The 24547-nt window shown below is 33.6% G+C and overlaps 3 protein-coding genes across 3 annotated transcripts; 2 read left to right on the top strand and 1 right to left on the bottom strand.

The window, feature by feature from the left end:
- Positions 1 to 361: 361 nt before the first annotated feature.
- LOC145603745 (serine/threonine-protein phosphatase PP1-like) lies at positions 362 to 8641 on the bottom strand. The gene is made up of 4 exons (XM_081659721.1): positions 8187 to 8641; positions 5535 to 6094; positions 4673 to 4939; positions 362 to 814 (listed from the first exon to the last, which is right to left on the bottom strand). The coding sequence occupies exons 1-4, from the start codon at positions 8359 to 8361 to the stop codon at positions 800 to 802; spliced, it is 1017 nt and encodes a 338-aa protein (XP_081515847.1). The 5' UTR covers positions 8362 to 8641; the 3' UTR covers positions 362 to 799.
- A 127-nt stretch (positions 8642 to 8768) lies between these two features.
- Positions 8769 to 16505, top strand: LOC145603940 (uncharacterized). Its single transcript, XM_081659907.1, has 3 exons — positions 8769 to 8908; positions 15465 to 16153; positions 16267 to 16505. Exons 1-3 carry the CDS (start codon positions 8769 to 8771, stop codon positions 16503 to 16505), a joined length of 1068 nt encoding a protein of 355 aa, XP_081516033.1.
- A 362-nt stretch (positions 16506 to 16867) lies between these two features.
- LOC145605107 (uncharacterized) lies at positions 16868 to 24283 on the top strand. Its single transcript, XM_081661126.1, has 7 exons — positions 16868 to 17123; positions 18786 to 18929; positions 19027 to 19094; positions 19236 to 19286; positions 19404 to 19463; positions 19548 to 19991; positions 23845 to 24283. Exons 1-7 carry the CDS (start codon positions 16994 to 16996, stop codon positions 23881 to 23883), a joined length of 936 nt encoding a protein of 311 aa, XP_081517252.1. The 5' UTR covers positions 16868 to 16993; the 3' UTR covers positions 23884 to 24283.
- The last annotated feature ends 264 nt before the right edge of the window (positions 24284 to 24547 follow it).

The following is a 24547-nucleotide window of genomic DNA, read 5'->3' as shown; positions in this document are numbered from 1 at the left end:
GAAAGTATAAATAACCAAATACCATGGTTGAATGTTTGCTAAAACAATTCACGATGAAAGGTGCTCGATGATCACAGATCAAGTAACATTTTTAAAAGTAGACGACGATGGCCTGGACGAGGCCCATTGACCTAATCAATATTGATGAAAGAGATTTTGCTTCCACAGAAGCATATAAGTTAAACCCTAAACCTGTTTTCTCTATAATGAGATTAGAGCTAGCATCACATAGATGTATAAAATTTTATTAAGGTCTAATAACTGACCGTGCTTTGAAATATAAAATACACATGCAGATCGGTAATGAAGTTTAGAAAGTAGCAAAAGAGAAGAGGAGGGAGTATACAGTAGTTCAAGAAAGTACAGAAGGAGAAACTAAATAACTGTGGTTACCTTGTATCAGGGTTGCCAATGCTGCAGACAAGTTAGGACATGTTTACATTCTCGGAAGAAAAGACAATAAATAATAGCGAGGGAGAGATAGAGAGAGTGAGATCCGATTTCAAGTGTACATACAAGTTGCAGCAGCAACCATGACAGCAGCCAGTCTATACAACAGAAGGGAATGACAAGCATCCTCTTCTATAAATCCCAGCCCTCTACTTTCTGCCAAGCAAAATTATCCCATACATCACATATAAGATTCTCTTTCTCATTTGTACAATTAACAGACCGTAGTAAACCAAATTGTACTCTCCAGTCTCCACGGTTTGTGCTAATCATGTCCATTAAAAGTCACAGCGTAGGGGAGCTTTTTACTGTGAATTGTCATTTTGGAAAAATCCACCGCCTATCATACTTAAGGACCATATGACTGCATAAGATTTACATCAACAGTCAGCAAAAAATTTAAAGCATTACCCAATAATCGCAAAAAAAAATAAAAAAAAATAAAAAATAAAAAAAAGGGGAAAAAGAGCATAAGTTTAATGAAAACATTTACGAATGCCACACACATGCCAGCAACTATATAGTTAAAAAACGATACAGCACGATACTCCCTCCACATGAAATTGATAGTCACATATTTGTTAGCCGTCTTGAAAGAAAAATAGTTACCATCCCAAAAATCATATAGTGCTTTATGTTTTGATTTTCTAATACACCACTACTAACTGATGGAAAGAAGATAAGATATAACAAAACCACTATAAAATGCATTTTTTGAAAGAATAAAATTTGTTATACACCAATTATATGAGGTTGAGAGTTGAGACAACATGGCAAGTAATTCTGTATAGAAGGAATAGTGGAGCATAACCTCACTTTATTTTTTCATATTATCAAATTTTAATAGTTTTTACTCAGTTTTACTTATTGTTAATTAAAGATATTAGCGATTAAAATAATGAACTGGCAAACATGAAAAAAGAAGTGATGCAATTTTAGTGAAATGGAGGAAGTATAACACTAGAGGACCATGATTTTCTTAGCATATTGGACCTTTTAGGGCGTGTTTTATTCACCTGATTTTCACTTGTCTAAACTTACCTTCTCTTATTTGAACTTACTTTAGTTATATGTAATTAGAATTTAGGTAACCTTATCTTAACTTATATCCTGAACTTATCATATCTGAACTTAGACAATTTTTGCAGGAAGTCTTCAAAATAATTGTAATAACTTATATCCTGAACTTATCATATCTTAACTTAGACAATTTTTGCAGGAAGTCTTCAAAATAATTGTAATATTCATGGTAAATGGCCTCAAGAGTGGGGATCCTGCTGTTGCAATATCTTAGAAGCTTCGTCTTTTACAACTAACACATAGCAGTAGGATAGGACAAAGGATTGCGCTTCCAACTAACTCAGACCTATGAATGCAGTGGATGGCTGAATAATTTCTCTATCAATAATATAGGTAGAATAGGAATATAGGAAAATGAATTTCTAACTCCAACATCTCACTTTTTTTCAAAACAGCATTCCTTTTCCAATTGTACAAATTCTAGCAGCTTAAATCTTGGAGTTAGATCTTTTCTTTCATACAACTTACAGCACTTATTTTCAAATGTTTATACTCACTGTATATTATAGCCTCTTTATTTTCTTCAGAAAAGAAAATTATTTGGTTCCAACTTATTATTGCTCAACTTGCAATTTAATTACCAAATAAACCTAGCAATCCTTCGACTTGACCGATGAAGTGGGCAAAAATAAAGATATAGATTAAATATAATATTCTACACTCTACAGCTAAAGAATCACTGGGAGTGGCATCTAGCTTAGCCATTGTGTGACAAATTAAACAGGAATGAAGTTAGCACAAGATGAAAATAAAATCAAATCAATTTCCAGTAGGCTAAACAGTGACCCTCAAAATTAGAGATATTTAGGAATTAGGATGCATGTATCCTGAATATTTCAGAGAAGAAAAGAAGCAGACATTTTGCCACATACTTCAAATACCAAGGAAATTTTTTACAGATGCAGATTAGAAAAAAAAATTTTGGTCAAAACATGTTTAATTGGTTAGAAATGTGTGAATAGATAATCCCTCATCCTCACAAAATTCAGGAATTGAGCTCAGTGATATGTAGTGACCAAAGTGAAGATTAACAAGAGGTAATGCACACGGGAGTCCATATAGATCTAATCTTCCATGCCATCATTCATGTCTCTAAGGGGACTCTTTTACAACATTAGAGCTGAAACCTTGTCAATCAGTAGTCACTATCTCAAAATAACCTACATACTCCCATCTCCTTTCTCTACTTCTCCAATAAGGGAGATCCCTAGATACACCCAGGGGCAGCTCATGTTTCCTGCCTTGCAGGCTTTTTATCCTTTGATGGGCATTCATTTACTTGAAGTTGTATATCAGTATGCGTCTCCTAAGAGAGTCTTCCTTCATATGTTCTCTCTAGACCTTTCTCATTTCCAATCTACATCAGCACACATGTCCACACATTCTACACCCATAAAACTGCGATGTGCATTAGCTAAATCAATACATAAGGAATAAAGCTGTACTGAGTTGACTACTGACTAACTAAGAATATAGGGTGCTTAAATTACATTGTATTTACACTTACTATATGAAATTGAGGGAAAGAATTAAAAAGTCTACGTAGAATATGGAATTCCAATCAAGGATTTATAAATAAAAGGTATCTATTAATAGGGGTAAAAAAAGGAAAGGCAGAAAGAATGAATCAAAGTGTGAAATAACTATTTAAACCACCTATAAGGAACTGAAAGGTGAAGTAAATTATGATGCAGCAAAGGTTTGATAGGTACAATCACACAAGTGTTTAGATCCCAAGCTGTCTTTCACTCTTTGGCATACAACTGATAGATAATTTTAAGTGAGGTTTGAACTACATCCAACGTTTGCTACTTTTACAAGGAACCTGGGTCATGTCCTGATGTACTCATGTGCACAACTCTATTTGTTATGTGACTCTAAGAAGGCATGGAGGAAATGTATTGTTATCAAATGATCTCAGAATATCTTAATTCAAATGGGAGATCAGATGAAATAACCCAGCAGTTGTAGTTTCAGTAAGAAATTTTTGGTCAAGATGCTGTGGGCAAGAAATGAGTCCACAAGAATGATGCTTGCTAAATCTATTATTTAGAGAAAATAATGGGAAAATACTCTGTGTGGGGTTTGACAGATTGGTGATCTCACCTGATCACATAGGTTGTATTGGAAATAATTCGAAGAGTCAAGATGTAGGTACTAGGAAGATCAACAGCTAGGCAATTATTCAACCCAATTCCAGAAAAATTATCTTTGACCGAATGGGGTCGATTATTTAAAGATCGAGGAAGTAATAGACAGGTTTTAGTTCAGGAGACAAATCTGTTTAAACATAGTATGATAGATACAAGAAAATCATGAAGGGTCAGTTAAAGACCTTCGAGGTTCCTTGTTCCTTTTTCCATTCATTTAAATTAGTGTCAACCGCCTTTTCAATGAAACACTTTTTTATGCTTGACAATGCATAACTTCAATCCTTTTTATGTGACGTTTCTTACATTACCCCACAAGAGTACGCTTATAAAATCACCAAAAATAGAAATTTTATAGTGTGTTAATAGTGTAAATTTAGAAGTGGTTCATTTTGCAAATCAAAAAGTATATGGTATCAACAGTAACAACACAATCATGCTATCATGTTCACATATATTAACTTTATTGATGAAAAATGTTGCATTGTTGCATATAAATACTTTCATAATATGATTCTAATTGGTCACCTACTTTTTTTAAACCAATAGCAACAATACTCAAGGCACTTTTGCCACTTTGAGGTTGAAGATTGGAGAAAAGCAAGAGCACACATAAATTCCAAAACCAGGGGTTTAATTTAATAGTAATCTCTAACCAAGGTGAAGATGGGCAGAATTTACAAACAAAAAGAATAGGTGGATTCAAGTGCCAAATTTCAGGTTAGCTTAGTCCTACGAGCTTTTAACAAGAGAGAGAAAAAAAAAAAAAAAAAAAAAAAGAAAGGTGAATTTTATTTTGGCTCCTCAACTAGTTAACTCTAAGTTTTTGCTTACCATAGAAATCTAAAAGTACAAAACAAAACAAAAGGAAGATAGTGTTGTTCCAGGAAATGGGAAGGCATGATAGAAAGCCAAGATGCAAAGCTTTAAATTGAACCTAGAGTTCCAGAATTTTCCACTTGGTCTTATATAGTAAACGGAAGCTAGATTACCTTGACCCCTGGGAGAGAAGTTCCAGATTTCATGGTTGTAGTGCTACCAAAAAAGTTGACTCCATTACCAGGCTTAGCAGTAGTAGTACTGCTACCTAAAAGCTTTGATTTCTTTTCTGCAGGCTTTAATATCTGGAATGAGCACATCAGAGTTTCATCCACACTCATCATAGCACCAGCGTTATCAAACTCTCCACAATAATTAGGTGCAGAAAATATTGTCACAAGCTGCCGATCTGCAAAAAACTCATATCCATCCTCTACTACCTGGATTATCAAGAAGATTGATATCAGTTCTGACTTTCTGAGAGCATAGGAGTAGAAGGAATATTTTAGAAAAGAATACTATCAATTCGTTAGGCAGATGGTAATAGATGGTGGGTGAATTTTATAAAATTACTAGAGTAGTTTCATAGACATCCCTTGTCAATTTCCATTGCAATATGCTTGTCCATCCCGAATTTTGCTTTTCCTTACTAATTTTCAATTTCTAATATCATCCATTACCATAAAGGGGGTATTGAGTTGAAATATTAATTAAAGAAATGAGTCACGTGATTTGGGATAAAATTCCATTACCACAGACATTGGCATGTGATTTTTTATTTTAGTTTATTTTTTTACTTATTATTTTTAACAAAATTGCATATAGTCTTCTTTCCTATTACCCTCATTTATCACAGCCTATCAAACGGGTTGTATATTCAACGCTTATAAAATGAATACACATAACATGCACAAGAGAGGCAGATCACAACAGCTGCTAATAACTTTCTCTAATTATCCACTATCATAAGAAAAAGGAAGCAAAATTGAGCAAAGATTTTTTAAAAAAACAGTTAAATTAAATTGGCAGCCTGACCTGATGTGCACGGCAAACAAGGTCTAAATCATGCTTCTCAAGAAATTCTGTCACCTTGTCAGAACCAAATGTATACGAAACTCCCCTATCATTCATACCCCAGCCTTGGACCTCTTTGCTAGGATCTGACCAGAGAAGGTCACACAGCAAACCTGTATCAGGCACATCAGTAGGCCGCTGCATATTCCGTATCTGGTCCAAATTATGCAGATCAGGTGAGAGGCCTCCATGCATGCACAGAATTTTCTCATCAATAAGGGCTGCAACTGGTAAACAGTTGAAGCATTCAGTGAAGACTTTCCATAATCTAACATTAAATCTTCTCTTGCATTCGTCATAGAATCCATATATACGATTTATTGAAGCACACTCATGATTTCCCCTCAAGAGGAAGAAGTTTTCAGGGTACTTTATCTTATACGCTAGAAGAAGACAAATAGTCTCCAAGCTTTGTTTGCCTCTGTCAACATAATCACCCAAAAATAAGTAGTTTGCTTGAGGAGGAAATCCACCATATTCAAAAAGTCTGAGAAGATCAGAATATTGACCATGTATATCACCTGAAAATCACATGTAATTAAGCAATCAGACATGAATACTCAACACTTCAACAACCAAAATAGATAAAAATGAAAATAGCATGCTGTCCATTTCTAAAGGAGTCAAAGACCAATACTATTTTGGCTTTTAGGTTATGATGATTGGCTCATTAAGTTTTAAACCATGGTGGTTAGAAGAGTTCTAAAGCAGTCAAACATGCATGCCTTAGATCTACGAAAGAGTTCCAAGTACGTTAGTCATAATTCACACATTGAAATTCCAGTTGACAATAGGCCGTCAGTGATAGATTATACGAAAAAATAAAACCTAGACAGAAAGAGAAAAGTTCTCAACAAACCATTCAAGCATTATAGATTTAAGAGTTTTCAGTTTACAGAATAATTGTTGCAGGCTGGTAGCTATAATGTAACTTTCTTTGTTTCACAGCGAGAGTAGAGCTCGCAACAACATATATGTTCTTTTATGTGATAAACAGAGAATGGAATACATTCTGTTACGCAAATATTAACTCAAGCTGACAGGCAAGTGACAAATTCCTTGGGTTTTCCAAATTTTACTAAAACTTCCCTGCGCTATTGATATCAATCCCCAGATTCCCCACATACCACCTTTAATTTCTATCACTTTGTATGGAAAAATAGTACTTCACATAAAGATAGTGAACATGATTGGAGATCACTTTTAGCGATGAACATGTTTCATGGCATTGTAAGTTAAAAACAATAATCCTTTGATCATCCTGTCTCAGCCGAGATCTTTCATTAGTGAAATTAGCTAAAAGATGAAATGGTGGCCGATGATTGTTAGCAAAAAGTGTTTAAACTAGTTGATTACATTAAAAATATGTGATAAACTAGCTATTGAGGGGTTTCAAAATAAAATAAAATAAAATAATTTTTTTTTAAAAAAAAAACTAGCTATTGAGGTGCTGCAGTAGATATTTTGTAAAATGAATTAGAGAAATATTTATTGCAACTGCCAGTAAATAGCTGATTCTATACAAGAGAAATACTAAATTATAAAAATGATTCAACAAATGATTTAATCAGTGAGACTAATTAATCATTTCAGGTTACTAGCTCAAGTTAATGACTTCATATTTTGAATTCAGCACACCAAAAGTAATAAACTAATGCATCAGCAACACTCTTATCATAGCATAACACACTCTTACAGAAACGTAACTATTTTCTCTCGTTAATTAGCTGATTAAATTGATAGGTCTTTATATGAAATTCAGATTTCAGACCTTGATCTAATTCAACCACAATGTGTTGGATTCAAATCAAAAGAACAGAAATGATTCCCATCAGCAGCGAAATTGAATCAAGATCTCATTCTGGGTGAATTAGAGCTCACAGACTTAACTTCAACAGTAACCAAATAACTCCAACAGAGTCCAAATATAATTCAAATAATTAGTGTTAAATAAAAAGGTCAACTGGTAAAATAGACATGTATCTAAACTCAACATCTAAAAGAAGATAATTACCTATACACCTATATTATATAAAATTATTAACACATCAATCATGGGTCAACAGGTATAAAAGAAAAAAGTATTGATTATTAACATAATCACTCATAATTATTAAGATCAAATAGCTCAAATCTAAACAGAAACCAGATAGAATAATGATTAGGAAATAGGAAACACTACCCATATTACAATACAAAAACTTGACAGAAAATTGGGCAGAAATCATATAAACTAATGATTGAAAAACACTACCCACTATCATATAAATCAAATACATAAGAATTAAGCAAAACCCATGTAAAAATATGATTTAAAAACACTAACCCAAATCAAATTCAGCAAAATTACAAAAAAATAAGCAAAATCCAGATTAGCAAGATATAGGAATGATTGAAAAACAACAAATTTAGGAAACACTAACCCAAAATCAAATACAGAAAAAATAAGCAAACCCCAGATCAAAATAATGATTGATAAAACTACCCACAATCATATTAATCAAATATACATAAATTAAGCAAATCCCAGATAAACTATGATTGAAAAACACTGCAAACAATCATATAAATTAAATGAACAAAGAATTAAGCAAAACCCAAATGAAAAATTACCGCAAATTTTGATAGGTGCTTGAAGTTCAAGAAGATTAGGCTGTTTCATAAAAATATCTTTAGATTGTAAACATAATTGACGGATCTCAGACTCAGAAAGCTGAACTTGCTTCCCTGGTCTACCTCTTACTTCTAGTAGACGACGGATGACGTCATCCAATACTGATTGCTCCATTAATACACTCACTTTCTCTCTCTTCCCGCCACTCTTTCACTCTCTCTCTCTCTTCCTGGGTTTGGTGGGTTTTTCTAGAGAGAGAAAATGGGAAATTCTAGAGAGAGATAGAAGATGATTGCGAAGAATGGTAGGAAGTTTCGGAGGAATGTGGGATTTTGGGATTGAAGTTGGGCGTCGTTTCGAGGATTAGATGGTGTCGTTTTGAGGATTTGAGTGTCGTTTTAGTAGAGAGATTTGAAAAAGTTGGATTGTTGAGAGAGAAGTGTGGCGCGTGGGAAGCATTTGAAATAATTCAATAAAGATAAATTAATAATTTTTTTTTTTTTTGAAACAAAATTAATAATTATTTAAATAAAAATTAATAAAAGTATTAAGATAATAGATAAAGGGAGTTGAAGTTGAAAATGGGAGTGCCGCGTATAGTGTCCATAAAATATTATCTAAGGTTGAGATTTGAGAGTGTGAGTGATGAGGATGATGATTATGATGGGGACTTTGGTGATAAGTGTGACACTCTTGTTATTGTTTATGATTTCAATGATTTGTATTGAGATTCATAGATAATTCAATACATTATACGAGGTATATATAAATCAAATGTAACTTACGCGCATATTTTGTACGAACTAAATTACTCCGTAGGACATAAGATGAAGTCAATCTTAAAGTCTACTATTTTATCAAGAAAGGTTAAAAAAATTTCCTACTTCGACAAAGGAATTCCTACTTTCGTGCAGATACAAATAAAGTATCAAAGAAAGATTAAGTTGATTCCTACAATTAAGGATTTTGTTATTCTAACAATACCATCACAACAAGTATCTCTATCACGATTACCGTTGTGACAGGCATCGTGATTAACCTCTGATAATGGCGACTAGTAATGCAACCGTCATCGTTAGCTCGTGATCGACGTTGATGATTAACATATTGTAGGCACGAAAAATTTATATAAGTGCCACATTAGATTTATATGGGTCAAAAATCAGTTTATTGACTTGACACTAATTTGACTATTAATTGAAATTAATTAAATTGGGTGAATAAATTAAATTAGTCCATTTTAGTTATTTTAATTAAAATATTTATTTAATAGTTAAACCCATTTTTAACCCATTAAAAATGGGTTATAATAATCAAGCAAAGCCACTTTCATTGTACATCAAACCCTAACCCTAGGGTGTCTTTCTCTATAAATAGAGGTTCTCTATTTCATTTGAGGGAGGAGAAAACCTAGAGGAAATAAAACAGAAAGAAAAACCTAGAGAGAAAAAGAGAGAAAACAAGGAGATCGGAATATAGAGAAAGCCTCTCAAATACTCTAGATCTCTCCAGAGAAAACATCTCATCAAATGTTCAAAACCTCTCCAAAGAAAACCTCTCGTCAAATTCCCTAAACTTCTTCAAAGAAATCCTCTCGAAACCTAGAAGAAGAACAACAAGCATTCAACGTGTCGTTTTACTCTAGAAGATCACCTGTGGAAGAGATCGATCAAGCCTCGACGGCCCTCAACACGAAGGAAAGAAAGAATTCAAATCATCAAGAACACTAGTTCAACCTCTATATCAAATAATCATTGATCGAGATCAAGCCTCGTCGGCCCTCAATCAAGAATTCAAATCGAAGGTCTACATCAACAATAGTACAAGTCAAGGGTCTACATCAACATAAGTCAAAGTTCTGCATCAAATCTTCGATTGAGATCAAGCCTCGTCGACCCTCGTTCAAGAATCATGTCAATTTGTAAATTACGTCAAAGTGGAAATCGAATAAGAGGATCAAATTAGAGATTGTACCCAAAATTATCAAATTAATAAGATTAACACTTTAATTTGTTGAATTTGTTTTGAGTCTATATTTTACAGATTTAAAATTTGTGTTTACAAATTTAATTTGTAAACCATAAAAATTCAAACCTGCAATATACAAATAAAGAGGCAGAAAAATATACGGGAACAATTATTTTCATTTATAATTTGTGGGTTACAATTTTCGTAGATCTCTTGATTCATTTCTCCAAAGGGCTAGGGTTTGATATTTGTCTATCGTACGGGGCCTTGTTGTCTAATTCCATACTATGTACCTACAATGTTTGGTAGTAGGGAGGAGATGGAGTTCTGTGACTTGTTCAATCTGAGCCTGATTAAACCCTAGATATACGACCCTCTTTATATAGAGTGTCGTAGAGTAGTAAACAAGATAGCTATAAAATATTCTACGAGATCTTAAAGATAATATCTTATATTTTTTTGATATTATATCTTAATTTACATAAATTAGACACCTAATAATTAACAAAATTTCGGTGTCAACACATACAACGTCGACTGACTCCACTATACAAGTTAGATGACGCCAAATGGCCCAAATAGCTGCGAAACAAGTCAAATTTTAATGCTTCCTAAATCAAGGAGAGAATATCTAACAACTAGAATGAGTCAAAGAATTGGTAAATATGAATACACAGCCTAAAACAGTCCACATTCATTAAAGATCAAGTGAAAGAGTCAATTGCCAGTCTGCCACCATCTAAATTCAAGGGAGTCGTTCTTATTTTTCTCTAACCAACTCTACTACCAATTTTTTTTTTTTATTTATTTTTTTTTTTAGGCAAACTTTACTACCACTTGAAACCCTATAAAAGGAGTACAATGTCCTGCCACAAGAATTCAATCTAGTATAGGATACTAAGGCCCCGTTCTTTAGAGTTGCTCTGCTCTACTCTACTGAAATCTGCTTTGCTTAAAAATAATACTTAATATTGAATTATTATAATAATAACTAATATTTAATAAAAATAACAAATAATTAATATTTAATAATAATAATAATTAATATTTAATAATAAATAATTAATATTTAATAATAATAATAAATATGTAATAATAATAATACTATTAAAAATTAATATTTAATAATAATAATAAATATTATTTTATAATAATAATATTAATTAAAAATTAATATTCAATAATAATGATAATTAATAATTAATATTTAATGATAATAATATTATTAATATCAATATTTAATAATTATAATGTTAATAATAATACTTACTATTTAATAATATTAATAATAGTAATAATAATAGTAATTATATAATGATGATAATAGTATTAATAATACTTATAATTAATTATTAATTATAATAATAATAATTAATTTTTAGAATAAAAATTTATATTTAAAGATAATACTAATTATTAATTTTTAATAATAATAATATAAATAATATTATTATTTTTAATAATAATAATAATAAAAAAAATATTAATTAAATAATATTTAATAATAATAATAATTATTATAATTAATATAATAATAATTAATATTTAATAATAAAATTTAATGATTAAAGAATATTGCGATAATATTAATAATAGTAACAGTAGTAGTAGTAGTAGTAGTAGTAGTAGTAGTAGTAGTAGTAGTAGTAGTAGTAGTAATAATAGTAATAATAATAATAACAATAATAGTAATAATAATAATAAAAATAATAATGAAATCTGCTTTGCTCTGCTCTGCTCGGCTCTGCTCTTCTTCAATCTACTCTGCTCTGCCCAAAAGCTTTAAAGAACAGGGCCTAAGGGTATACTAGTAATTGCACTATCATATACTTACTCTGTTTTTTTTGTATATGTATCAGTTTGACCGACACATTTGCCAAGACACTACTTTGACCATTAATATCTTTAATTGTGTATATTAAAAATTATAACAAAATTATATTATGAAACTAGACATTATGACAAATCTAATGATATATTATACAGTATGTAACACCCCAATAATTCTCCCTTTTCCAAACCACTTACTTTAAATAAAATAGTGGAGAATCATTGACGTGTTACCGCCACGTGTTAAAACGTTAAGGCTTTATCAAAGTATCGCAGCGGAAAATCAAACTCAAGTCTTTAAAATAACGTAGTTTAGAAAATCAATAAGTCAAAGCTTACAAATTGGAACCTTAAAGGCCCTTATTAAAACCAAACCAATATTTAAAAATCCCAAAACATAAATGAATAGCAAGGCATAGATAAGTTCGACACAAAGAACGAAGACTCTCAATCACACCAATCCTTTGACAATGCGATTGTCAAATCCCGAACTGCACATCATCAAGCTAACCTGTGCAATACTGCTCCCCAATAATACAAGTGTAATAATTGGATCATCACAGGGTCATTGAAAGGCGAAGGCCATGACCAAAAAGAAAACACACACAAAAGCATGCAATCAGCAAAGCTGAGTACATACCAGCTACAACGCACAAAACCTGCTAGCATGCTCAACTAATTAAAGTAAATAAACAAATAACACAAATTCAATAATCAAGACTCCACACTTAAATAATTCAATTGACTCAACATACTTACTAACTAATTCAAAACACTTGACTCTTTGTATTTAATTTAAATAATTTAGTTTGGAGTAAGCAATAGACCAGGTTGTCCAATCCATCAAATCATTTTGGTCCCAAATGACCATTTGAAATAAAAGTTTAGCGCGATGCAAGAATGGGCGCGACTCCATTCTCACAAAGTTAGTCTAGGATCCCATCTAACTTTCATTATAAAATAAAATGTAAATACCAAAAGAGAAGAGGACATGTTGATCAAACAAGCCTCGAAAAGCCACGGGCTACCACCGTGTACCCCAACCCATAATTGTCAATACTCTAGAAGTGCACGCTTTCCAGAGTTTTATTGCTCATCCATGTTTCACTTTACGTGATTACAATTTTAATTAATAGCCGACTCAATCAAGAAGACCATACATAACAATCATACAACAAATCATTTTTAATCTTATTTAGGACAATGGTGATCACATCACAAATTGACCTTTAATTCTATTAAACTTCCAAATTATCCAAAATTGTTGAACATAGTCAACTCACCTAGCCATTTCGGCTTAATTCACCTTTACTCAACATACTAACAAGTTATGATTGAGTAATAAATAAATAATAATAACCTTGTGGAATAATTAATGAATTCATTCCACTTAAACCATTCAATTCCAATTCTTTAATAATCCAAATGTGGTTATCAAACCAATTCAATAAAATATGTTTGTATCAATATTCCATACAAACAATTAATCCAATATAATTCCACATACTTGCATCCATAATTCCATACAAATAATTAATTCACCAAAACATGCCTCATAACATAAATACATGAATTAATTAAATATATAACCAAACAATTTCCATCCAAGTGTTCTCTAATCATGAAACTAAGTTCTTTCCTTTTGGTACCTAAACATGATACTACTTGCAACGAAGTAGACATGTACGTACCTCGTGTAAACAATCCTTTGCGCCACTTTTAATTAATTAAAAGTCTCCTAGAGAAAAATCACTTCCTAGAAAACAACCAATAATCACAAATTAATACTTACAAAAATTTCCAGCAATATAATTTACATTAAAAGTCCTTAAAACTTCATTAAAAACATGTTTTTATGGTTAATTAATCATTATAAATACACTAGGAACAAAAGCCCCAAATTAATTGCTTATTAGAACCCTAAAATCCCAATTTGATTAAATTAAAACCCTAGGTTTTAAAATTATAAAATCTGAAAATATATAACACAATTAAAATATGAAATTATAGGTTTAAGCTATCAAAAACATGATTTTGATACTAAAAATACAATCTTTATATTACAAAAATCAAACCATAAACAAAATTAATTATTTTAAGCAAAGTAAGAAAAACAAAGGGGAGAGAGAAAGGAGCAGCCACGAGTGGTGGCTGGGCTGGTGGTCGCCGGCGACCAGGCGGCGACGGCGGTAGGGGGGCGCCGGTGGTGGCTGGCGGCATAAGGGTGGAAGCAAGGTGAGAAGCAATTCTCACGTAAAGAGGAGGAAAAAGAAAGAAAGAAAAAGAAAAGAAAAAAAAAGAAAAAGAAAAGAAAAGAAAAAAAAAAATAAGGGGAAAGAAAATAAAGGAAAAATAAAATAAAGAAAATAAAGAGGAGGAAAAATAAGACTAACCTTTTGTGTGGGGAAAAATTTGGGGATGTATGGGGTATTTATAGGAGAGAGAGTGATGTAGGGTTAGTTTTAAAATTGGGCCTCATAAAATTAATGGGCCAATTAGATAAATGAAATAGGCTAGCTTTGACAAAAAATGATAAAAAATGACTCGTTTTGCGTGTTTTTAAAAATGACTCGTTTTGCGTGTTTTTAAAAACCTCGATTTGGGTGAACACGCAAAACGAGGCATTTCCGATCACTTTTTGTCAATTTTGACCTCAAATTGGAACCGTAGGACCAAAGTGCCCCCCTAAACCTATGAAAAACATATTTTGCGCACGAAATTCGAAGGAAATTTTTTTAAGCCGTTAGATTTAACGGTTTTCTTGACGTTTGGTGGTAAAAAACAATTTTTAGAAATTTTTTTGGTGGTAAAATAAAAGTTTTAGAAGTTTTAGTGGTAAAAAACAATTTTTTGATTTTTTTTTTGGTGGTAAAAGTCAATTTTTTTTTTTATAATCACTAGCTCTATGCATATATTTTAGTGCATTGGTTGACTAATAGATTCATAGCCACCCGCATTCTTACCTGCCTTCATTAGGGGTTTTCTCGTCACCATATCATTTCTCCTTTATATTTTTATTTGTCATTTATTTTTCCTTCTATATAATTGAATCCAAATCTAGTCGTGATAATTATATTACTCCCATTTAATGGTCGCAATAATATGTGAAATTTTGGCATAAACAACATAGCATTGTTATATAGTAAAGAATCTACCTCTTATCAAAACACATCTATAACTATTAAAAGTGCCAAGTTTGTAAGTTGAAAAGCTCCTTAGTAATTATAAAAATTCGATATTTAAAATATAGAAGTTAGACCAATCTAACAGGATCCCAAATGACTATAATCTTTCTCATCTCAAAATCATAAAACGAAGTCAAAGCAACTTATGTGAATAGTAGTGAAACTGTGTTATCTAATTTGGAACGGAGAAAGTATTTGGGGTTCAAAGTCCTTGGTGAAGGAAGGTCTTATTTGGCGTGTAGGGGATGGCTCGAAGATTAAAATATTTGATGATCCTTGGCTTGCTGATGGCAGTGGGAGGTTTGCTCTAACTCCTGCTGTTGAAGGCTTGTCGGTTGTGAAAGACTTGATTGATGAGAACACTAAGGACTGGAATTATGACCTTCTCTCGACATCCTTTGTTGAGAGAGATGTTAAGTGCATATTGGCAATCCCCCTGAGCCCTCGTGATACGGATGACCTGCTGACTTGGGCTTTTTCCATGGATGGAAACTACTCGGTGAAGACATCTTATATGTTGGGCAAGTCATGTGATCTGGACGCTTTCCATCAGGTTTGGATGTTAATTTGGAGCCTTGATACAATCCCAAAGGTCAAGCATTTTCTATGGCGTGTATGTACTAGCTCTCTACCGACTCGCTCATTACTACACTACAGGCATATGCATGAATCTGATTGTTGCCCATGGTGCTCTAACACCCCTGAAACGCTGCATCATGCTTTTTTCAGTTGCCCAGCTGTTCGTGATCTTTGGCGTGAATGTGAATGCTCTGAGCTGATTGTTGATGGGCAGGATTTCGACTTTAAGCAAACACTTCTTGAATGGATGAAGATAAATGCAAAGAAATGCCTAGTAGGAGTGGCTCTACTGTGGCAAATATGGCATCGCAGAAATCAGATGGTCTTCAACAAATCTGATACGCCACATCTGGTTGTAAAAGACAGAGTGGTGCGCCTTATTGAGGAGTTGAGGACTGTGGGATGTATGCCTCGAAAATCTATGGCTCAGTAAAGAAGGGCAAGTGCAAAAGCTCAAAGAAATGGCTCCCTCCCCCTACTAATTTTGTTAAGATAAACTGTGATGCATCTTTAAAAGATGATGGGTGGGTTGGTTTGGGAGCTACTGCCAGGGATGAATCAGGGGAAATTTTGTTTGCTCGGGTGCGCTGTGTTCGTGGCTATTGGCCCCCTGAGGTGGCTGAATGCAAAGGTTTGCATTTTGGTGTCAAGCTGGCGCAATGCTATGAGTATAAGAATGTGATTATGGAGTCCGATTGCCAACTTGTGGTGACTCGTCTGTCAAAGGCTGCTACTTTCTTTACGGATCTCGACTGAGTGCTTGATGATATTTTTGCTCTTTGCTCTTGTTTTGATTATATTTCGTGGTCACATGTTAGAAGGGATGGGAACTATGTTGCCCACCACCTTGCTAGTTTAGTACCTTTTGGGGTAGAACAAGTTTGGGAGAATTTTTGCCCTAATGTAATCACTCCGTAGGTTCTAATGGACAAATTGTCCATTGATTAATAAAATTGGTACTAAACGTTCTCTCAAAAAAAAAAAAAAAAAAAAAAAAAAATTGGAATGGAGAAAGTATTTTCAAAGAGCAACGGGAGCATTTTCTCCCCTTTAGGGGCACGTGGAACTCTCAACAATCGCCAGATAATATTTAAGCAACGACTTCGTCGCCTGTCAAAACACCAATGTCCTAAACTCGACTCTAAAACTCTTATGCTCATCAAATTCAACCCCAAAACTCTTGCCAATTTCGATCACCATAAAAAAGTTTCAATCTTTAGGGTTAATTCAGCAATAATTAAGAGATGAGAAGAAGAAATCAACATGGAAATTTTTATAAAGATCCATGTTTGACAATGCACCAACCTTGGGCTTCTTTGCTTGTTTATGGTATTAAACGCATTGAAGGAAGATCTTGGCCTGCTCCTATTAGGGGTAATTTCGCTTTATTTTCTATAATTTTTTGATACCCAAATTTGAATTTAGGCTCTTTGTTCAATTTATTAAACACCCAATTCGTTTTTTGTTTAATTTGTTTTGTTTTGATTTGATTTATATTGCTAGGTTCCGTTGGTAGTAGGTTGAGTTCTTAGTTTATTCTTGGGTGCATTGGGAGTTGCAGCCTTGCATATGACACTAATTTGACTGATATATAGGTGATCGAGTCCGGGGTTTTTGGGTACCACTCTTCAAAACACTGATTTGACTGTTAGATATTTGGTTTGTTTGTGATTTGTATAATTGTATACCTTGATACTTTAGATTATGAATTTGATTAGATTAAGATGAAAGAGTTTATATTTTTTTTGATTCATATGAGCCACAAGGGCGGGTACAACGGGGGGCGGGGGAAATTCCAGCATATGCTGGGGGAAAGGATCGATCCCGTAACCTCAAGGTTACGAGATGGGAGTGCTACCATCAAGCCAACTCCACATCCTTAGATGAAAGAGTTTATATGAGGCTCCTTGTTTGATGGTATTGTAATATTTATGGAATAGTATTGATGTTGATGTTTGATATGATATTTGCTTTGGTTCCGAAATTGGCAAGAAGAAACTATACTAAATTTAAAATGCTTGAAAATATTGAGTCAAAACCTCCTTAAATTGTTGAAAATTTTGTGGTTAAGTAAAAAAGATCCTATATGCAAGTCCATAATGAACATCAGGAGCATACTTAAAAAGAAACGAATGTACTCTTTTCATGTTCCATGCTCTTTCACAATGACATGTTCATTTATCATTATACACACACACACACACTCACACACACACACACACACACGCGCGCGCGCGCGTAATGTGTATCATGTTCTCAAGCATAGGATCTAAGTGTATATCTATTAGATTATCTAGAGTTCCAATGATACATCTTCACACATAAAGTCTATGAGAGAGGACCAGGTTGGAGTTGTGGCCGAATCACTTGACCCCTTAGTTTCCTTATCCTCATCGTGAGATAGGGTTTGATGTTGAATTACCATGTAAAATAAAATGACCTATATGAAAAAGTTTAAGATATGATATTCAAGTAGAAATTATCATATAGCTACAGGGTAACAACTAGTGTATCCCCATATAAGATCCCCTAAAAAGGTATTCCTATTATCCTATATAAGATATATGTAAGTTGAAAAGACAAATATTATGAAGTGAACACAATAATTCATTTAACAGTGGTGAGGATAAGCTAAAAGTTGTTAGTCTAACTCCCTCCTTTTAGCAGAAGGTTCTTGCATTTTTACCCAGGTTTTATTTTAAAACATTACCTTGTTTATTCTGTGTCACTTATATTGTTGTGGCGAAAATTAATGTCAGATACTAACCTCTCTGAGTAAAAGATATCTACATATAAACTATGGATGACACCAAATTCTAACCTTATAGTAATATCAGATCATGATTCTGTATTTGGTTATCTTTTGTTGGAAGGTTAATATTGAATCTTTTTGGATCAGCTAATCATGCTTGTTGAAGGCAAGTCTAGCACTTTGGTAGGATGTGATAGTAAAACTTACCAGATTGCTTGTGTATACGTGGGTTTTTCTTATGAGTTGAAAATAGATTTGATTGTAAAGATCTTTGGAATTGAAAGGTCGGCTTTGGATTCACGCTGCCAGTAAGGTCCCAGATGTGGCTACAATAAAAGCAATGGAGGAATTTTACAGGGAGATATATGCCGTGGATGGTGTGACTGATCTCAAGTTTCCTGAGCATTATCCAGTTTCAAGGCTTATAGGTAAATCATCACATGCTTCCCCAAGAAGACCAAAATAAGTTAAAGTACTCTCTTTATGCATGTTTAGTTATATATTGATGATGTTATATTCATTTAGGTTGTGTAGAAATTGCTGGCTGTCTTAGACGTGAAGAGTTGGCATCCTGGAAAGCAGTACCTGAAGGGGTAGGAAACAAACTTCTTATCTTTTTTGTTCCTTTTATACTAATCAGAAGTACTTGTATTTCGTGCTCCTGGCACATATTTCCCTTTTATTTTATTTTTTATTTCTTCAACTTTTAACCATGCTCATTGTGGGATCAATAGGCGAGGCTGGAAGCACTGACAGATTTCTGTTGGCTGTGTGAACAACCTCAGGTATATTAAAATTTATTAGTGCTATAATTGAATTATAGATATTATTACATTCATTTGTGATCTCCTTGAGAAAGTTTTAGGTGAAATATTATTACTAAGCTTTGGTCCGGAATGCAGAAATTGATAGATCCTCTAAAAATGCGAGGTGATCAGGGTGTCTATAATCTGGAATGGAAGGCAAGTATATAATATTGGCTTTTTATTTCTTTCCTTTGCAACTTTCTCCGTCTTTATAACAGTTGATTTCTCTGCTTGTGGCAGGTAGCTGAGGCTGCGGTTACAAGTCTTCTTCCAGTGGAAAGTCCATATTCAATAAAATTTCCACTCCCAAATCCAGCGAATCTCTATTCATTAAGGCCAGGATCCTTGCCTAGGGATTTATCTGAAAATAACGTTCTAGGAGCTGCGATGTCACCAAGTTTAATTGCAGCCATAGATGGTGCAAGAGCAGCAGCTACGCAGTATACAAAAAAAGATACTAAACCTCTAAAAGACACCCCACATGACAATAAGATTATTTATAAAGAACTGACAGATAAGCTAAAAGGCGTCTCTGTGGAAGAGGATAGAGGAAAAACTGGTTTTGACATTGATTCCAATGGCAAGAGTGAAGTGATGAGCATATCAGTTGACGTGAAGAAACAGAAGCAGCTAGGTTCAAATTCCTCAAGTAGATTAGACCAGCACTCTGCTGGTTCTTCTCTGGTTAGTGTTTTTTTTATTTTTATTTTTATTTTTATTTATTTATCTTTTATTTATTTATTTATTTTTATTTTTTTATTCTTGAGGTTTTATGAGTATGCTTTGTTCTCTTAACACTTATCACATCCCACATGGAGCACAAAAGGACCTCTCCTATTTCCATACAACACGTCAACACATAATTCTTTGTTTCAAACTCTTACAAATCTTTTATTTTAAAAGCTTTTTATTTTGTTATGTCCTTTTCTTTATATAGTACGATGCGTTATGACGATTCATATTAGCTGACCCCAAATCATTTTGGGACTAAGGCTTTGTGTCTTTGTTGTTGTTGTATGCTCTCTAGTATGGGACAGTGGGACACAATTTTAGATGGCCATCATGAGTTGAGTTTTTCTTTTATCCTTGTATGCTTATGAGTTTGTTTTAGGGAGCTTTTGGTGGTGGGTGAAAATTCATATGGAGGGGTGTGTTTCGTTTGTAAAAATGCACTTATATATTCAGTATAAATTTTCTGTCCTTAACAATTCATGCTTATGCCTTATGGTTAACAATAAAATAAGCCTGGTGCTTTAGAGCTAGCACATTTATAAGGTTGAAATTTGAAAAAGGCTTTATCATAGAAGTATGTAGCTGTGAAAGTGTAGCTGTAACTGAAGGATGATAGTGAATATGTCAGATACTTGCTTTGGCTGATAAATTTGGTATAGATACAAACGTACCTATGCTTGGTAAACCTATTCTGTAAGGATAGCTTCCTACAAAGTTTAAAGTTCGTACTTGAAGTCAAATGTGGATTTACCTAGTCGAATGGTCTATGGCCATGTGTGAGGAGGCACCAGTGTTCATGCACTGGTTGTTGTCCAGTTGTTTTAGTGTCATGGCACTGAATGCCTCTGGTAAGTCACTGAGTTGCAGCTCGGAGCTGGCCCTCCTGGGCTATCGTGAGATGTGCTTTTGAGGGACGAGAAAAATGGTAAAGCAGCTCAGCTGCCTGCATTCGGTACAGCAGGCATTAGGTGTGCTTGCTGTTGGATATGGCAACTGGACTGTTGCTAGGGCCACGAAGGCGGAGGGGCCAAAGTGGGTTGATTGCTGCACTTTTTACTATAGTTTTATCATAGATAATCAATACCAGAACTTTCCATAACATTGCTATGACTTCAACAAGGCTCACCCGAAGTGGCAGGATAGGGGATGTCATAGATTGATAGCTAATAGCTTCCTTTCGTACAATTTTGAAGGTACTCTTCTAGCGATGTCAATACACTGAGAATGAATCTTGCTATAAAAAGACAAGTGGACTTGTTTATAAATTGGATGAACTTTTAGATGAGTGATCTATTAATGAAAGTTTGATGCTTAGCATACTGGTTGTTTTCCCTCTTTATACAAGCCTCGGATTCCTTTTTCCTCTCGCAAATGTACTATGATACATATAGCACCCTTTTCCTTTTTGCCGGTGCCTAGCATTATGCTTGACTCTGTTTACAAGCTACAAAAACTCTTCTAATAATAAGGAGATTTATAAAAAAAAAAAAAAAAAAAAAGATCCCCAGTGAGATGTTTTCTGGCAGTATATGTGGTCAGAGAAAAGAAGAGATGTTTTGGATGATGAAAGAAGCTCAACCATGACGAGGGAGTCGTTTAGTAATCCACATATGAAGGACATGTTTTGGAGAACTTAACTGTCCTAGCTTCTATAGCATGATCTTTTGTAGGCCAAAACATAAATTATGCCTCTCCTGTCCTTTTTCTTAGCCAAAACCTATATTATTCCCCTTCTATTTTTTATTCTCAAAGTCTCTGTATATATAATCTTTTCTCAAAGATCTTGCACATTTATTATTAGCTTTACCATGCATCTTCCATAACTTACCATTGGTTTTTATACATTCTCCAGAGTCTAAAAAAACATGGTGTATGAGTTAAGAGTGCTTTAGGTAATGAAGTGTTTTTAGGAAGACATAATATCATGTTTTTGACTTCTTAGGATGAAGATAATGACACACTCCCTCCGTTTCTCAGTAAATGCACCGCTTTGACTTTTTCATTGTTTATAAACTTATTTTGACCATCTATATCTTTGATTATATATTAGTAAAAATTATAATATCTTGATAATTTGATTGAAAGTTTTTTAATTTGTTTTTGGTATCATCACATTAAAAGAAATTACCAACAGTTGTCTTGAGAAAGCAGGTTGTTGTTTCAATGAATACTACAAGAAGGGGGGGGGGGGGGGGGGTTGAATTGTAGTATGAGAATTTAGCTAAACTTTTTGCGGAATTAAAACTAAGTAAGCTAAAGGAACAGAAAGTTAAACTGAAGGAACAAAAGTGCACGAGAGATTTTTATGTGGAAAACTCCTTGGCCCTAATCAAGGAGAAAAACCACGACCACTTGGGATTTTAGGAAAAGAATCTTCACTAGAATAGGGCAGTAAATCCTATTACAAACTAAAGACTCTTACTTCAAGTTCCTCAACAAACTTGAAGCCCCGAGGAACAAGTCACCCAACTTGTTACTCCTTCTCTTCTCTTTCTCTCTTCTCACTTCTCTCTTTCTCTTCTCTTTCTCACTTCTCTTTCTCACAATACAGAAGTTCACTCAAACTTCCCCATTCCCCAAATTACAACTCAAAAGAAAGAAATTAAACTCTAGTATAAGAACATTAAGAATTCTCAAATAGACTTGTATGGAATTGGACTCTTAACTCGAATAAAGGATGAAAACTTATGTGAGCAAGGGGTGAATTTTTCCAACAGAAATCAAGAGCTATTTATAGATCACAAAACGTGTTTGGAAAAACTTAATTGTGCAGCAAGACACTACGCCACTACTCATACCCACTAAGAAGATCATGTCCCTAAAATTAAGGGACCATGAACTCCTCAATGTGCAAGACCATGTCTAGAAGAAGAACATGGGAGAGTAGGCCGCAAGTTTAGAAAACGTGGAGATTTTATTTTCAGAAAAGATTTTGTAAAATCAGAAATAAAAATAAAATCTTCTTTTTGCTAAAAAAGATAAACGTTAGAAAATAACCACTTTCCTAAATTTTAGCTAGCACAATATTATCTTCTTAGACCAATTCCACACAAGAAATTCGAATGTACTAAGTATCTTATACTTACATAAATCCTAAAATACAAAAGTATATTTAGTCTTCATGTTTCTCTGATGAAGCTTCTACTCCGAGGCTTCTGTTCCTTGGACGGAACTTCTCTTCTCTGGTAAGCTTCTGTTCCCTGTGGGAACCTTCTCTTCTCAAGTCTTCATTTCTGAAGCGCCAGTTCCTGTGAGGGAACTCTTCTTTTTGGATAACTTTGTTTCTGGTCTTCCTGTTCCTCATGGTATCTTTGCTCGACACTCAATTCTCCTAGTCTTTGCACTGATCACACACTTAAACAATCAAGCCTTTATTAGTATGTAAGTAAGTAAGGTTGTGTCATCACCAAAATCATTAAGTCCAACACAGGTTACTGAAAGTTGGACCTGCATCTTCTTTTCGTATGCTAGTGATCTGTAGATAAATTGTTGAGAAATTAGAGTAATTACTAGAAGTTTGGTTTATTATTATTATCTGTATGTGCGTTTCATTACAGTCTCAGCACTTTGATTAAGTACACTCTTATATCTGTAAACCCTTATATGGATATTTTGTCAAAGACTCACAATGTATAGGTGGTGTGTGAAACTTCAGATTATGAAACTTGTCCTGTAACTACTTATAATCTTCTTATATTAGTTGTGCCTGTACCTAATTCTCTCAGATTTGGTCTTTATTCATGTTGCAACAGCTTTCAGCAGTAACAGTGCAGCTATATAATGAACTGACTTTTCTGTCTCTCAGATTTTTTCTTCTGCCTTGAGGGGAATACGGCCAACCTGAAACTGTGAACGGGCACTTAGCAGGAAGCTTCGCTCAGTAGGTAGACACAGGGGTCATAGTTATTGGCAACATTTAAGCAACAACAGCAACAAAATGGTTATAGGGTATGATCGTATATTGTTCTGTCATCGGGATATAGATAGTTTGTGTATATAATTAGATAACTTGACATGGATGTTTCAAAGTTTCACCCATTCTTATTTTTTAGTTATTCAGGAATAATCCCAATATTTCCTTTTATATTTAATTTATAAAATTGGAGTACTTGATATTTGTAAGTCAAATTGCAATGCAGTTAGCACAATGTCTTGTTTATGTTGAAATTCCATTTTAGCTTTATTAATTATAGCTAAATATGTAATTCAGAGATTTGCTGTGCTTTCTAGAAAAATACAGCTCACAATACTTGGTCACAGAATAATGCACAGCATTGCAGCCCTATACACACCAAACGAATGTGGATGTTATTCTTCTTATATGTTTATATTGATGCTGGAAAATTGTTTATGCTAGTAGTTTTGTTTGACTATGTTGAATGCTGAAGCTGCTAGGTTCGATAGTCTTTTAGCCGTTTTGGTGCAGGGAGCCAGGGATTTTGAGAATTTGCTGTTAACAGTGCAGAGTGCTTTGATGATAAACTATTGCAACTTTGAAAGCAAATTGA

This window comes from Chenopodium album, chromosome 22 (genome assembly GCF_948465745.1).
Source record: "Chenopodium album chromosome 22, dcCheAlbu1.1, whole genome shotgun sequence".
Classification (NCBI taxonomy): Eukaryota; Viridiplantae; Streptophyta; class Magnoliopsida; order Caryophyllales; family Amaranthaceae; genus Chenopodium; species Chenopodium album.
This window is presented reverse-complemented; position numbering and strand designations above follow the sequence as displayed.

Excerpts from the sequence above, each read along its gene's own strand:
- LOC145603745 (XM_081659721.1), bottom strand. The coding sequence starts at position 8,361 with ATGGAGCAATCAGTATTGGATGACGTCATCCGTCGTCTACTAGAAGTA. Across the intron at positions 6,095-8,186 it reads AGCACCTATCAAAATTTGCG|GTGATATACATGGTCAATAT; the intron begins GTAATTTTTCAT and ends TGTGATTTTCAG. Across the intron at positions 4,940-5,534 it reads TTGTTTGCCGTGCACATCAG|GTAGTAGAGGATGGATATGA; the intron begins GTCAGGCTGCCA and ends TTGATAATCCAG.
- LOC145603940 (XM_081659907.1), top strand. The coding sequence starts at position 8,769 with ATGGGAGTGCCGCGTATAGTGTCCATAAAATATTATCTAAGGTTGAGA. Across the intron at positions 8,909-15,464 it reads GTTTATGATTTCAATGATTT|TGGGAGGTTTGCTCTAACTC; the intron begins GTATTGAGATTC and ends TGCTGATGGCAG. Across the intron at positions 16,154-16,266 it reads GGAGTTGAGGACTGTGGGAT|ATGATGGGTGGGTTGGTTTG; the intron begins GTATGCCTCGAA and ends CATCTTTAAAAG.
- LOC145605107 (XM_081661126.1), top strand. The coding sequence starts at position 16,994 with ATGAGAAGAAGAAATCAACATGGAAATTTTTATAAAGATCCATGTTTG. Across the intron at positions 19,287-19,403 it reads GGCTGTGTGAACAACCTCAG|AAATTGATAGATCCTCTAAA; the intron begins GTATATTAAAAT and ends TCCGGAATGCAG. Across the intron at positions 19,464-19,547 it reads TCTATAATCTGGAATGGAAG|GTAGCTGAGGCTGCGGTTAC; the intron begins GCAAGTATATAA and ends TGCTTGTGGCAG.